We start from the raw sequence: 15,409 nt of genomic DNA on the forward strand, positions 1-15,409 counted from the left end.
CATATCCCAAAATATAGCTTGCAAATGTATAGTCAGCAATCCCTTTCTCTAATATTCTATTCCATTTTCAAGGTGAATATCCTTCTTGTCATGGATAAAAATAGGCTAATGGGAAAAAATTAGTTTGTGAAAACAAAAATGACTGAGGCTTATTCTGTGGAATTCGTAGCGATGAAAGCGGACAAAGGGCCTAAAGATAACTTTTTCCCCCATAATCTGGGGCTGGACCAACTTACTTGAAATTTGATTACTGAGAAGAGACATATATGACTAGAACAAAAAGGCTTCCCAGCAAGCCATACAATATGGTGTTGGCTAGTTAGTAAAATTCTTTTGAAAACTAATTTAATCATTTTAAATAAGCATGTGACTTAAAAGTATTTATTGCTAAGACTGAGCAACAATTTGATGTTAAAACACATATATCAGACCACTGAGTAAGCACATGGTCTATCTTTCCTGTTGTTTCACAGTATACTACAGGAGGCTGCAGGCCGCACTGTGGTCTAACTAGCCTTCGAAGATAAAATAATTGAAGCCAGAACATTATGGTCAGATTCTAGCTCTACTACCTAATCTTGGTCAAGTCATTTAATCCATGTATGTGTGTGGTTTTTAATGTGAAATTTGTAGAATAAGGTGTTCATCTATTTTTCTAGGGTACTTGTAGGAATGAAACTAAAATAGGAAAATACAGAGAAAACTATACATTGCTGTCTGTGTAAAGAGAACCTCTCATAGTGTTAACTACAATGATGGAGAGAGAACTTCAGGGAACAAAAGAAATGAATAAAGAGGGCACCTGTGTGGCTCAGTGGTTGAATAAATGTCTGCCTTTGGCTCAGGTCATAATCCCGGGGTTATGGCATCGAGTCCTGCATCGGGCTCCTTGCAGGGAGCCTGCTTCTCCCTCTGCCTATGTCTTTGCTTCTCTCTCTGTGTCTCTCATGAATAAATAAAAACTTAAAAAAAAAAAAAAAAGAATGAAGAATGGCTGATGTGGCAGTGACAGTGCCAGCAGTTGGATGCTATCAACTGGTTTTTTGTTTTTTAAGGTTTTTAAGTCATCTCTACACCCCAAGTGGGGGCTTGAACTCATGACCCAGATCAAAAGTCTCACTCTTGGGATCCCTGGGTGGCGCAGCGGTTTGGCGCCTGCCTTTGGCCCAGGGCGCGGTCCTGGAGACCCCGGATCGAGTCCCACGTCAGGCTCCCGGTGCATGGAGTCTGCTTCTCCCTCTGCCTATGTCTCTGCCTCTCTCTCTCTGTGACTATCATAAATTTAAAAAAAAAAAAAAGGTCCCACTCTTCTGATTGAGCCAGCCAAGCTCCCCAACTGTCAACTATTTTACAGCAGTCGCCAGCACATTTAGCTCTTTGGTAGTGGAAAATAAAGGCTAAGATTAAGACTGCTGCAGCTGATATTGCTAGGGTAAAAAATAAAAATTTTAAGTCAATGCACTTAAACATGGGGAGAAACGAATATGTGCTATAAAGAACAAGTTTCAGGTATTTTTTAAGACAACTGATTCACGTCAGAAATAAAAATATAAAAAAGAAAAAAACAGCCTGGTTGTAGACCGCTGTCCCCATCGAGGAAATGATATCACCGAGTGCAGAGAGAGCCGCAAGGCAGCAACCCAGGAGAGCTGCGGTGCTGGAGCCTCGGACTAGCCTCGGACTCGGAGGCTCGGAGTCCTAGTAAAAACTACAACTCCCAGAAATCCCGGGACGAGAAGGGGGGCGGAACCAACGGTGTGTGGGCGGGGCCTCCAGAGCGAGCTGCGAACTTCTCCCGCGAGCGGCTTCTCGAGAAGTGGCGGGAGCGGCGGCTATGGAGGCGCCGGAGGAGAAGGAGGCGCAGGTGATGGGGCGGGAGCCGGGATTTGTGGCTTCCGGGGAAACGGCGTCTTTGACACATTTTCGCAGCCGGTGGATCTCCTGGGCGTTCCATGTTTACTTTTTTCCTCCCCGTACTCTCCCGGTCCATCTTTAGGACCGCCTTCGCCATCCTGCCTAGACCCCCGGGCAAGGGCGCCTGCCTTCTTTCCCGGGGCTCTCCTAGCGTGGACTCGGGCTTGGAGAGCGGCGGAGCCCCTTGGTAGCGAGCCGTCTCAGCGGACCACGGTGGGATTTCCGAATCCGAACCCACCTTCCAGCCAAGCCTCGCCGTTCTCCGCTGCTTCCTAGTTAGGGTTTTCACACCTGACCGGGGCCTGCGTCCCAACCCCGGGTGCCCCCCGGTACAGCGGGGCCTTCGGTGTGTTGAGGGCGACGCCTTTTTCAGACTTTGCACGTATAATAATGCTTTAGCACCTTCATGTTGAGTTCTAAAATCAATCGAGTGATGCAGATTATTACCATGCTACTTTGTAGCTTTAGGAAAGGGTGGATTGTTTTCTGATAATGTTCATCGTGCTTGCTCACCTCTGTTTCCTGACATCTGTCTGGTGTGTGTCTCCATAAAGACAAATTGTTTTGTTTTTGTTTTTTTTGTTTGTTTGTTTTTTTGTAAAGACAAATTGTAATGTGAAGTAAGTAGGATGCCAGAATATTTCTAGAAAACGTTTTGCTTGCCTCTGATCACTTCTTTCTGATGTTTGCTTCATGCTGTTACAATAAACAAGACTTACAATATTTTTCTTATAATGGTTAGGTTGCTGCGTGGTTGAAGAAAATATTCGGAGATCACTCCATTCCGCAATATGAGGTGAACGCTCGGACCACGGAGATTTTACATCACCTTTCGGAGCTCAACAGGGTCCGAGACAGGGACGTCTACCTGGTTATAGAGGACTTGAAGCAGAAAGCAAGTGAATATGAATCAGAAGGTGAGATTAATTGCAGAGTTTTGGATGAGATAATAACTCGAGGTAACTACATTTTGTAACGCTAAGAATACAAAGTTAATTTAGTGTAGACTGCTTGTCAATTTTGCTTCTTGTTCTAGCCAGATTTGCCTCCCACTCCATTATTATAGCAACTTAATAAATCATAAACTTCATTATAATGTCAATTTTATTGGTACTCTGATACCAGATAGTAACCCCTAACACATGAGTCTAAAGTTAGCCTGACATACAAGCTTTCAGTTTTTCACTTGCATATCTTTTTGGTCTGTTTTTAGTCTTTATGCTTTAGTTATAGGGACCCATCGGGACATCTGAGATGACAGCCATGAACTGCCGGACTTGAACAAATCACGCTATCGCTGTATATTCATGGGATCACATTAGAATTTTCTGCTGTGTATATGTAGCTTGAAAAAGTGCATTCAAGACACCTGTTGTTGTTTTTATAATACAAACTGCACACAAAAGAATTGACAAAAGCCTTTCAGTGGGTTGGAATATACAAAAGAGGAAGAAAGTGAGACCTACAATTGCCCTGTATTTATTTAACTATGTCTGTGGTACATGTTACATGCAATATTTTGAATGTAGTACAAATTATATTGTAAATCTGTTGTGTATGGGCTTTTTTCCAGTTTTCTTTTAAAAATTAACATACAGCAAAATTGGCTTTTTGTTTTGGTGCACTGCTTTTAGCCTATATGCTATGTTTCCATGATGGAACAATACTTTATATACATATTGTTTTATGCAATTACTTTTTATTTTTAAAAGATTTTTTTTATTTATTGAGAGAGACAGATAGTGACAGAGATAGTGAGAGAGACCACAAGTGCGGAGGAGAGGGAGAAGCAGCTTCCCCACTGAGGAGGGAGCCCAACACGGGGCTCAGTCCCAGAACCCCAGGATCACGACCTGAGCCAAAGGCAGACACTTAGCTGACTAAGCTACCCAGGCACCCTATGCAATTGCTTTTTAAATCAGGAAAAAGGGGCGCCTGGGTGGCTCAGTCAGCTAAGTGTCTGCTTTTGGCTCTGGTCATGGTTTTAGGGTCCTGGAACAGAGCCCCATTTCAGGCTCCCGGCTCAGCAAGGAGTCTTTCTCCTGCTGCCCCTCCCCTCTACTCAGGTGCTCTCCTCTCCGTCCCCCAAATAAATAAATATTTTTTTAAAAATCAGGAGAAAAAATAGGCATTTATGCTCTTCATAATTCCATAGCCACCTTTCCTGATATTCATTGTTTTTTGTGTATGCATTTGAATTACTGTTTGGGGTCACTCGCTTTTAGCCCACAGTAGCTTCTTAGAATTTCTTCTAAATCAGAACTGCTTACGACAAGTTCTCTCAGTATTTGTCTATCTGGGAGTCTTTATTTTGCATTATTTTTGAAAGATAGTTTCACTAAATGTAGGACTTTTTGAGAGTTTTTATCTTGAACACTTTGAATATGTTACCTCATTCTTTCTGACCTCCTTTGTTTCTGCCTGAGAAGTCAACTGTTAATCTTATTGGAATTTCCTTGTAAATAATAAATCCTTTTTTCTTTGTTGTTCTCAAGATCATCTCCTTATCTTTTATTTGAGCATTTTTACCTTGGTATGTATGTTTGTGGATCTCTTTGCATTTATTCTGCTTGGATTTGTTGAATGATTCTAGTTTTGTGGGTTTTTTTGAGTTATTCCTTGGATGTGTAAATTATTGTTTTTCAATAAATGTGATAAGTTTTCAGGCATTATTCCTTTGACTGTTTTCTTCTACTTCTTTCTTCTGGACTCCCAACGCGCATATGTTGGTGTACCTAATGGTGTTCCTTGTTTTTCTGCGGTGCTTTTTTTTTTTCTTTCAACGTTTTTCCTCTCTGTTCTTCAGCTTCCATAATTTCCATCACTTTATCTTCAAGTTCACTTATTTATTCTGCCACTTCAAGTCTGTTGTTTATTTTCTCTAGCAACTTTTCATTTTAGTTATTGTACTCTTCAACTCCTGCATTTCCATTTAATTTTTTTTTAGTAATTTCCATTTCTTTTTGATATTCTCTATTTGATGCAACATTGTCCTTATACCTTTTGTTGCGTCTATGTTTTTAATTTATTTTTTAAAGATTTTATTTATTTATTCATGAGACACAGAGAGAGAGAGAGGCAGAGACACAGGCAGAGGGAGAAGCAGGCTCCAAGCAGGCAGCCCGACGTGGGACTCAGTCCGGTCCCCAGGATCCAAAGGCGGCACTAAACCACTGAGCCACCCAGGCTGCCCATTGTTGCGTATTTAATCATGGTTTTCTTTTTTTTTTTTTTTAAGATTTTATTTATTTATTCATGAGAGACACAGAGAGAGAGAGAGAGAGAGAGAGAGGCAGAGAGAGGCAGAGACACAGGCAGAGGGAGAAGCAGGCTCCATGCAGGGAGCCCGACGTGGGACTCGATCCCAGGTCTCCAGGATCACCCTCCAGGCTACAGGCAGCACTAAACTGCTGCGCCACCAGGGCTACCCTAATCGTGGTTTTCTTTGGTACTATGAACTTGTTCATTATGCTATTTTGAAGTCTTTTCTGATAAATCCAACATCTGTCATTCTGACAGGCAGTTTCTGTTGCTTGCTTTTTGCTCTGGGTCATGCTTTCTTGTTTTGCATTCCTCTCTATTTTTTTTTTTTTGTGTGTGTGTGGAAATTGGACTTTTTAGATACTGTATTGTAGTAACTCTGTATTCCAACCCACTGAAAGGTTTTTGTCAATTCTTTTGTGTGTAGTTTGTATTACAAACTTGTAGTCACTTGTAGTACAAGTCTCCCAACACCCCAACCCCTCAGAGCTTGTTGTCATTATGGTTTTCTTGTTTGTTTAATGACTGACTGATTGTTTTTAATGAAATCTGTTTACCTTTGATGGTATTTAGCCTGTGATGTTGCTCCTCAGGGAGGCAGATACTTAAGTATCCCACAGTCACTGTGGGATGGCAGTGGCTTTGGTAGGATTGTCTTCCACTCTTTCATGGACTATATCCAACTGCAAAATTCTGCTAATTGACAGCTGATTATTGTTTCCAGCAATGTTGTGGGATATAAATTGCTCTACAAGTGAATCCAATCAAATTCTAGCACCCTTAAAGGAATAGTTTCAGAGGGCAGTGTTTGATATTTGTTGTGACCCTAGGATGGCTTTTGTCATGTGTCTTATTTTCTGCTTCTCCTATGCGAACTAACTGTAGCTAGCCTACAGTTTAACCTGTGTCTTGACTCTTTTCCCAGTTGCTTTTTACTATAACTTCCACAGTTCTTGAGAGTCTCTTTAAGCTTGGACTTCTCCAGGCTCTATTGCAAATGAATTCAATTCCTTTGGGAAGATGCTGGGAATTATCTCTTCTATGGCTTGCTTCTTCCTCTGCCCAGAATCTCTGAGTCAGGGATCTGGAGTTGGGGATAGAGACATTAACAAGCTTTTCTCTGAGTGATGCTGCCAGTGTAGATGCTGAGTGGTTGGTTGACAGGGGAGTACAACAAGCCTCTTGGTTTGCCTTTCCTGGTGTGGAATCACCACCTCATGAGCTGGTATAGGACCCTTGGGACCCTGGTATTCTCAGCATGCTAGAAGCTCTCCCAATAGTCAAAACAGTCTGGAGTGGAGTCTTTGCCTCATTGGACTGGGAGGGAGAAGGTAAGGGTGGTCTTGGTTTAAATACCACAAACTCTCATCTTCCTTACTGAATTTTCATAGATTTTCTAGAATAGTTGTTTCTTTATTTGCTATTTGTCCTTAGGACCATTTCCAGAGGTTTTAAATCATTGTGTTTTGGTTCTGGGTGGTTGTTGTTGTTTTTACATGGTTGGGTTTCTTTCTTTGTTTTTTACAATTTTCGTCAGTTTCACTGGAGAGCAGGTATGCAGATCTTGTACTGTTTGGCTGGAAGTCTTAACTCCTGGTCTGTTGATTTTTGACAAGGGTAAGAGACAATTCAGTGGAGGAAAAAATAGCCTTTTTCAATGACTAGTGCTGGAGTAACTGGATGATCCACATGTACAAGAATGAAGTTGGACCCTGCCTCATGCCATATGTAAGAGTAAACTCAAAACAAATGAAAAACCTAAACACAAAAGCTAAACCTAAAACTCAGAAGACAACATCAGAGTATATCTTCATGACCTTGAATCTGGCAGTGGTTTCTTAACTATGATTCCCCTAAACAGAAGCAACAAAGGAAAAAGATAAATTGGATATCGTCAAAATTAAAAACTTTTGTTCTCAAAGGACACCATCAAGTAAATGAAAAGACAACCCACAGCATGGAAGAAAACATTTGTAAGTCATATCTGATAGGGGACTTGTATCTATAGGGCACCTAAGTAGCTCACTTGGTTAAGTATCTGCCTTTGGCTTGGGTCATAATCCCAGGATCCTGGCATTGAGCCCCACATCAGGCTACCTGCAGGGAGCCTGCTTCTCCTCCTCCCTCTGCTGTTCCCCCTGCTTGTGCTCTTGGGCGCTTTCTCTCTCTCTCTCCCTCTCTCTCTCTCTCTCTCTCTCTCTGTCAAACAAATCTTAAAAAAGGCGGGGGGGACTTATATCTACAACATATAAAGAACTCTTACAACTCAATAATAAAAAGATAAATAATCCAATTAAAAATGGACAAGGGGTGTGAATATACATTTCTTCCAAGCAGATACAAAAATGGCCATTAAACCAGCATTGATAGCCATCAGGGAAGTGCAAATGAAAATTGCAATTCACTTCACACCTACAAGGAGGGCTACAATCAAAAAGAAAAGTATTTGGGTCTTGAGTTATCATTATATTGATCATTATTAAGTTCTGTGAGTGACCACTATGCAAAAATAATAATAATGAAGATAACAACTGTTGGTAATGTATGGAGAAATTGAAATCCTCATACACTTCTGGTAGGATTGTAATATCATACATTTGCTTTGGAAAAAAGTCTGATAATTCCTCAAATGGTTAAACATAGTTAGCATGTGACCAGCAGTTCTACTCCTAGGTATATATCCAAATACGAAATGAGTAAAGACAGAATGTAGGTAAGTGGTTCCTAGGGCTTCATGGGTTGGGGAATTGGAATATGATGACTAAGAAATATGGTTTTTTTGCGGGGGGCGCGTGATGAAAATGTTCTAAAATTGATCATATTGATGGTGTACAACTCTGAATATACTACACACCATCAAATTATATACTTTAGGTGGGTGGATTTGTGTGATATGTGATGATTTCAATAAAGCTATTAAAAATTCAAATAAAACAAACATCTTAGTTACCATAGAACTCTTATATCTTTTCAGCCAAGCATCTTCAGAACCTTCTCATGGAGAGTGTGAATTTTTCCCCTGCCAATCTGTCTAGCACTGGTTCTAGGTACCTGAATGCTTTGGTTGACAGTGCAGTGGCCCTTGAAACAAAGGATACCTCACTAGCTAGGTAATTCTTGTGACAATTTTAATTTCTGAAATCATATATACTATAAGGTCTTGACCTGAGGACTTTTTGTTTCTCTGGGTAATTATATATAGGAAATAAACAATAAATGCAGAAACACTGAATTTACTTATCCTTATCATTGCCAGTGAGTATGTGTAATTAATTCAGATAAGTTCAGTGTTCTTTAAATTTTCTTCTTCCAAGATTAGGTTTGTAAAGGTTGGTTCTCATGTATATTTGGAAAGAGATTAGGTATTACTTACATCACTCAACCTAAACAATAAGAAAAGCAGTAGGTTAAATGACCTGATTGAGCATAGTGAATTATGGTCACTCTCCCCCTACTGGTAGAGTAGGTTAAGGACCTTTATTCTTATGACAGGCATTCCAGCTATATAATGATATTATTATTTTCAACAACACTAAGGGGAAACTGAAGTTCAGGAAAAGTCTGTTAAATAACTTCTCCTAGCTGGTAAATGTCAGAATTGGGATTCCAACCCAATTTGACTCCAGAGTCAATCTGATTGCCATTGGTAGCTGTGTGTTAGCTATATTGTATAGCTATTCTACTTAATTGCCCATATAAGGACTTGGAATTTATATGTATTCTCAGAGAGTAGTGTTTCAGATATAAGAACATACGACTACATTGCAGCAGAAATCTAAACCTGAATTAAGTCAATTTAGCAGACACCAAACTCTAGTTATACGTAAGTGTATAAGCATAGATATGGATACTGGTACAGATACAGATACAGATATAGATACATGCATACATACAGGCACTGAGGAGGCAGAGATGAGTAGGATAATAGCTATGAGCAAGGATAGTCTCTATTTATGGTCAAATAAGGGAGTTAGGTATGTAAAACTATATTGTTGTTTGACATCTGTAACAATATGAGAGTATACCAGCTGTTGCTAAGTAGCACAGAGGGGTAGGGAGTTTCAAAATGGGAATAAATCTTATTTGAGTTTTGAAAGACAAATGGAAATTTGCCTGAAGAAGGGCTTTTCAGGCAATGGAAACAACATATAAAAATGCATAGAGAAAAAATGCATGGAGCCTTGAAACAGTATGATTGTAGAAGAATCCACATAAGTCATTGTTAGAAATGAGGAATAATTGTCATTATTGTCCTTAATGTTCATTTTTATGTGACAAGATTCTTTTTTTAGTTTTATCCCTGCAGTGAATGATCTGACCTCTGATCTTTTCTGTACCAAATCCAAAAATGAAGAAATCAAGCTTGAATTGGAAAAAGTTGAAAAAAATTTGACTGCAACGTTAGTGTTAGAAAAATGTCTACGAGAGTAAGTACTGAGTTGGAAGTGATGAAAATGGTTATTATAAAGGCAGTAACAGGACATTGCCAGGTTTAGTTTTAGCATTAGATAGGAGTTAAAATACCTGTTAGGAACTGGGGTCCATAAATGGTTTTCTAAGTAAATAATGACTTGGGTGGAGATAGGGGTTGGTTTGGTACAGATTTTCATCTTTTATTTCATGCAATTTTTTACTGTTTTTTTTTTTTTTTAATTTTATTTATTTGTGATAGTCACACACACACAGAGAGAGAGAGAGGCAGAGACATAGGCAGAGGGAGAAGCAGGCTCCATGCACCAGGAGCCTGATGTGGGATTCGATCCTGGGTCTCCAGGATCACGCCCTGGGCCAAAGGCAGGCACTAAACACTGCGCCACCCAGGGTTCCCTACTGTTTTTTTTTTTTTTTTTTTTTCTTTTACAATTAGCCTAGGTTCTTTTTTTTTTTTTTTTTTTTTTTAAGATTTATTTATTTAGGGATCCCTGGGTGGCGCAGCGGTTTGGCGCCTGCCTTTGGCGCAGGGCGTGATCCTGGAGACCCAGGATCAAATCCCACGTCGGGCTCCCGGGGCATGGAGCCTGCTTCTGCCTCTGCCTATGTCTCTGCCTCTCTCTCTCTCTCTCTGTGTGACTATCATAAATAAATACAATTTAAAAAAATATTTAAAAAAAAGATTTATTTATTTATTTGAGAGAGTGTGTGAGCAAGTACAGGACAGAAGGAGAGGGAGAGAAAATCTTAAGCATACTCCATATTGAGCAGAGAGCCCAACGGGGGGCTTGATCCCTCTACCCTGAGATCATGACCGGAGCCAAAATGAAGAGTCAGATGCGTAACTGCATGCACCATCCAGGTGCCCCAACAAATAGCCTAGGTTTTATAATTTAGAGAATATATGTGAATTTTTTTTGACTTATAAGCAATGGTGCAATTTAAAATCACATTATATTTTGTTTCCCATTCTTACTGGAGGTCTGGTATCCCTCTTTTTTTAAAGATTTGTTTGTTTGTTTATTTATTTATTTATTTTAGAAAGTGCGTGTGTGCATGAGCATGCATGCAAGGGGAGGAAGGGGCACAGAGAGAATCTCAAGCAGACTCCCTCCTGATCATGGAACCTGATGCAGGGCTTGATCCTACAACCCTGAGATCATGACCAGAGCAGAAATCAAGATCAGACGCTTAACCAAGTAACCAACTAAGCCACCCAGGTGCCCCTAGAGCTCTGGTATCCATCTTGATGTTCTGGATGTTCTTTAGATCCAGTTGCCCCAGAGATTAGGTGCTGTAAATCAGGAATATGGATGTACATGAGTAATTTGGTGGTGTGTAAATTTATTTAACAAATACTGAATATGTATATGCAAGGGACCCTGTCATGTCACATTTAGGAAAGAGGACTTTGGGACATCCGTAATTCAAATTGGCTTGGATATATTAAATGACTTCCTTAAGCAGCAGGTTTATTTCTCCAGGAATAATTGCCATATATTAATCTTAAAATTACTTAGTATTCCTTGAGAAAAATTCCAGGTAGCAACATGGAGGGAAAGATGACCTAGAAGAATACATGGTAGCTACTCTGGGATATAAAATATATGGTAGAGGGGCACCTGGGTGGCTCAGTTAGTTCAGCGTCTGTCTTTGGCTTAGGTCATGATCCCATGATCCCCACATCAGGCACCCTGCTCAGTGCGGTCTGCTTCTCCCTCCCCTCTGCCTGCAGCTCCTCCTGCTTCTGCTCTCTCTCTCTTTCTCTCAAATAAAAAATAAAATCTTTAAAAAATAAAATAAATTATATAATCCAGCAAGTATATTATCAACTTCTGAGAATCCAGAATTAAATCCCAAAAGTAGTAGAGTTTCTTCTTTATAGTAATTCCACTGCGGAGAAGAAAATGTTTTCAACTTTACTTTTTAAAGGGATCTAAAGAAGGCAGAGCTGCATCTCTCTACAGAAAGGGCCAAAGTTGACAATCGTCTTCAGAACATGGACTTCCTAAAAGCAAAGTCGGAGGAGTTCAGATTTGGAATCAGAACTGCAGAGGTTTGTACAAAAGACTGAATGTATTCTTTTCAGACTTCTTGTTGACCTTCACCCTCCCAACGAGGCAGTATTATTATTATTACCAGTTTATAGATAAGGGAACTATGGAGAAGGTGGGTAACTTGCCCAAAGTCACGTAGCTACTTAGCAGCAGATCCAGATTCAAACTCAGGCAGCCAGGCCTCAAAGCCCAGACTCTTAGTACTGCACCCATCTTTTGGTAAATCTGTGACTGAAATAATCCATATACTGCATAAAGTACTTAGATGCTTGTATAGTTTTTCATCTATGATTGTAGCTCCTCATAACTGTGTTATATGGTGAAAATATGTCATGATGGTCACTTTCAAAATACTGTTTTTGACTGAACTCCCTTTTTTGTAATTCTAGGAGCAGCTTTCAGCCAGAGGCATGGATGCTTCTCTGTCTCATCAGTCCCTAGTAGCACTTTCAGAGGTGAGCTCATTTTAACCCAATTTAGCTTCCTTTAAAATTTTAGTGCACAATCTGCTTTATGTTTTGTTTCTTTTTATAGAGCTTTGTTCACTATTGACCTGTTTTTTTTTTAACCTCTGTACTTTATGTTCACCAGTATTTATACCTTTATTACTTGGTTAGCTGCATCTATCCTCACATTTGTTTGATTGTCTGTATTTATTACTATTACTATATGCTAGAAACTTTTTGTTAGAGTCAGTTATATGTTGTTGATTTATCTGTAAAATAAATTTATTGAGGGATAATGTGTCAACCATCTAGGTCCTCTTCTTCTCTTTCCACTTACAGTAAAAATGCAGACCTGAAAACTCCTATAGGATGCAATTCTGGGTTTTTAGATGGTATAAGTATCATTTATTTTGGTAGAAGAGGGATAAAGAGGGAGTTTTGTTTTATTTTATTATTATTTATTATTTTAAGATTTTTTGCACTTTGATTTTTGGAATCTAAAGTTGACAATTCATAAATACATATTTGAGATTCTAACTGTTCCCTTATATTCTGGTTCCTTTTTTTTTTTTTTTTTTAAAGATTTTATTTATTGATTTGACAGAGAAGGCACATGCAGGGGGAGCTGCAGAGAAGCACATTTCCCACTGAGCAGGGAGCCCAACATGGGGCCAGATCCCAGGACCCTGGAATTGCGACCCAAGCCAAAGGCAGACCCTTAACCAACTGAGCCACCCACGCACCCTCATTCTGATTCCTCTTAATTACATTATTCTGTACTTCTAGACAGCATAGTTAGATCCTATTCTCTCTCTCTTTTTTTAAGATTTTATTTATTGATAGAGAAGAAAGAGAGGGGAAAAGTGCAAGGAGGGCAGGAGCAGAGGGGGAGGGAGAAGCACAGGCAGACTGTGCTGAGCGCAAAGCCTGACACAGGACTCCATCTCAGGACCCTGAGATCATGACCCGAGCTGAAACTAAGAGTTGGACACTTAGCCGATTGAGCCACTTGGGCGTCCCTATTCTCTTTTTCTAAAGTATTTTTAAGTAATCCCTACATCCAAGGTGGGGCTTGAACTTACAACCCTGAGATCAGGATACACATGCTCCATGAACTGAGCCAGCCAGATGCCCTGCTTAATCCTGTTCTTAATAAATGGGAGTATAACTTTTCTCTTTTAAGCATTTTATAAGGATTGTTTCCATTGGAAGTGAGTTTGTTATTCAAATATCATCGAATCAAATTTGACCCATTGGTACAATTTGATACATTATTTAAAATATCTTAATGTTAATGCTTTATTATGTTTGGTTTCAGAAATGATCAGTGTGTAGTTGCATTATGAATATCTCTATCACTCTGTGACTCTTGTGTTTTTCCACCCCCAGAAATTGGCAGAACTAAAACAGCAGACTATACCTTTGAAGAAAAAATTGGAGTCATATTTAGATTTAATGCCGGTAATTATTTTTATGAATTAAAAAAAAAGACATCTCTAACTTTCCCCAAGGGTACTAAATGATCATGAAAATACTGGATCCATGTTTAAGGATTTAAAGTCTGCTGAATTTCAGAATTATATGTTCACTGGATACTCTTCTGTAAGGTTTTTGCCTTTTGAAAAAGATATACACTTTTTTCTCCTTGAGTCCTAGTTGAAACAATATAACCTCTCCTTGTTTTATTTTTCTTTAAAAGAACCCATCCCTTGCTCAGGTGAAAATTGAAGAAGCAAAGCGGGAATTAGTAAGTAGTTCCATTTTTTTCTTTTGATTTTTTATTTTTTATTTTTTATTTTTTTTTCTTTTGATTTTTTAAAAAGAAGAAAAAAGACACTGATATAATTAAAGCTCCCTTCATTCTTCTTATTCAGAGGTAAACCACAGTCCCGAAGTTGCTGTGTGTCATTAACAATGATTTTTTAAAATTATTTTGGTTTTTTTGAGTCAGTTCTATACTCATTGTGGGTCTTGAACTCATGACCCCAAGATCAAGAGTCACATGCTCTCTCCCTGAGGCAGCCAGGCACCCCTATGCAGTTTTGCATAAATTTTTTCCATAAAAACTTTTGGATATGTGTATATAGTTCTTTTTTTTTTTCTAAAGATTTTATTTATTTATTAATGAGAGACATAGAGAAGCAGAGACACTGGCAGAGGGAGAAGCAGGCTCCATGCAGGGAGCCTGATGCGGGACTCGATCCTGGGTCTCCAGGACCAGGCCCTGGGCTGAATGTGGCGCTAAACAGCTGAGCCACTCAGGTCACCCTATATTTCTTTTCATAAAAAATACACAGTGATCATTTATCTTTTATAAATATAAATTTTTTATAAATATAAATATAAATATAAATTTTATTAAATGATACACCGACTCATCTCTTTAAAGGGTTTTTCTCCCTTGAGATGTTTATTAGAATCAGAAGTCAGAAAGCTTTTGGGTTGTGGAAGAGAGGGGGGAGATACAAAGGCAAGGAATGTCAAAAAGCACATTTAATATTTATAATGGTATTTTTAAAATTTCTTTAAGATGGATTTACTTATTTTAGAGAAGGAAAGAGAAGAGAGAATGCCAGCAGGGAGAGGGACAGAGGGAGGGAGAGTCTTCAGGACATTTTCCACTGAGTGTGGAGCCCCATGTGGGGCTCGACTAAAACTCGGAGATGATGACCTGAGCTGAAATTAAGAGTCAGACCATAACCGACTGTGCCACCCAGGAGCCCCTAAAATTCTGTTTTAATGTTTTTCTTTTTTGCTTCCCTTATTTTAAATAATACTGGAAGTTAGAGTACTTGTTTTATGTCCTTATTTATAGAATATATGGTGTTTCCTTCTTACTTTAGGACACCATTGAAGCTGAACTTACAAAGAAGGTAGACATGATGGAACTGTGACCAGAGTCAAGTATGCTTCATCTTCCCTAAACAGAGTAAATTGAAGAGGACTTGAAAGAATTGTTTTCTCTTGGCATTCCTTAATAACTTAACTCCTGTGTTCTTAGATAATAATGTCACTGTTGATGGAACAGTAGTTTCCAGTTGTATATTGCATTTCTATGCCCAAATACATAGTTTTCATTTTACAAAGCATTATGAGTTCTCTTTGTTGCTGGCAGTTAAGTGTCCTTTGTTGGGTCTCTTTGGTAAACATTATGACATTTGTCATGTAGTCACTCATGAGGTCAGCTATGCAAAAAGGAGAGTTCTGCAACTCAGTTATGCTTCTTCCATTCCTCCCTCCAGGGTTTTGCTGTCATTCCTTCTGATCAGTGCACCTGCCTACCTCCAAATGTTAATGTAT

The 15,409-nt window shown here is 39.2% G+C and overlaps 1 protein-coding gene across 1 annotated transcript; it reads left to right on the forward strand.

Moving 5' to 3' along the window:
- Positions 1–1,720: 1,720 nt before the first annotated feature.
- Positions 1,721–15,195, forward strand: HAUS1 (HAUS augmin like complex subunit 1). The gene is made up of 9 exons (XM_072829462.1): positions 1,721–1,864; positions 2,657–2,831; positions 8,150–8,285; positions 9,468–9,602; positions 11,539–11,662; positions 12,053–12,118; positions 13,499–13,570; positions 13,809–13,856; positions 14,953–15,195. The coding sequence occupies exons 1-9, from the start codon at positions 1,835–1,837 to the stop codon at positions 15,001–15,003; spliced, it is 837 nt and encodes a 278-aa protein (XP_072685563.1). The 5' UTR covers positions 1,721–1,834; the 3' UTR covers positions 15,004–15,195.
- The last annotated feature ends 214 nt before the right edge of the window (positions 15,196–15,409 follow it).

This window comes from Canis lupus, chromosome 6 (genome assembly GCF_048164855.1).
Source record: "Canis lupus baileyi chromosome 6, mCanLup2.hap1, whole genome shotgun sequence".
Taxonomy (NCBI): domain Eukaryota; kingdom Metazoa; phylum Chordata; class Mammalia; order Carnivora; family Canidae; genus Canis; species Canis lupus.

Coding starts and splice junctions, on each gene's coding strand:
- HAUS1 (XM_072829462.1), top strand. CDS start 1,835: ATGGAGGCGCCGGAGGAGAAGGAGGCGCAG. Junction 11,663..12,052: donor TTGGAATCAGAACTGCAGAG/GTTTGTACAAAA, acceptor TTGTAATTCTAG/GAGCAGCTTTCAGCCAGAGG. Junction 13,571..13,808: donor CATATTTAGATTTAATGCCG/GTAATTATTTTT, acceptor TTTCTTTAAAAG/AACCCATCCCTTGCTCAGGT.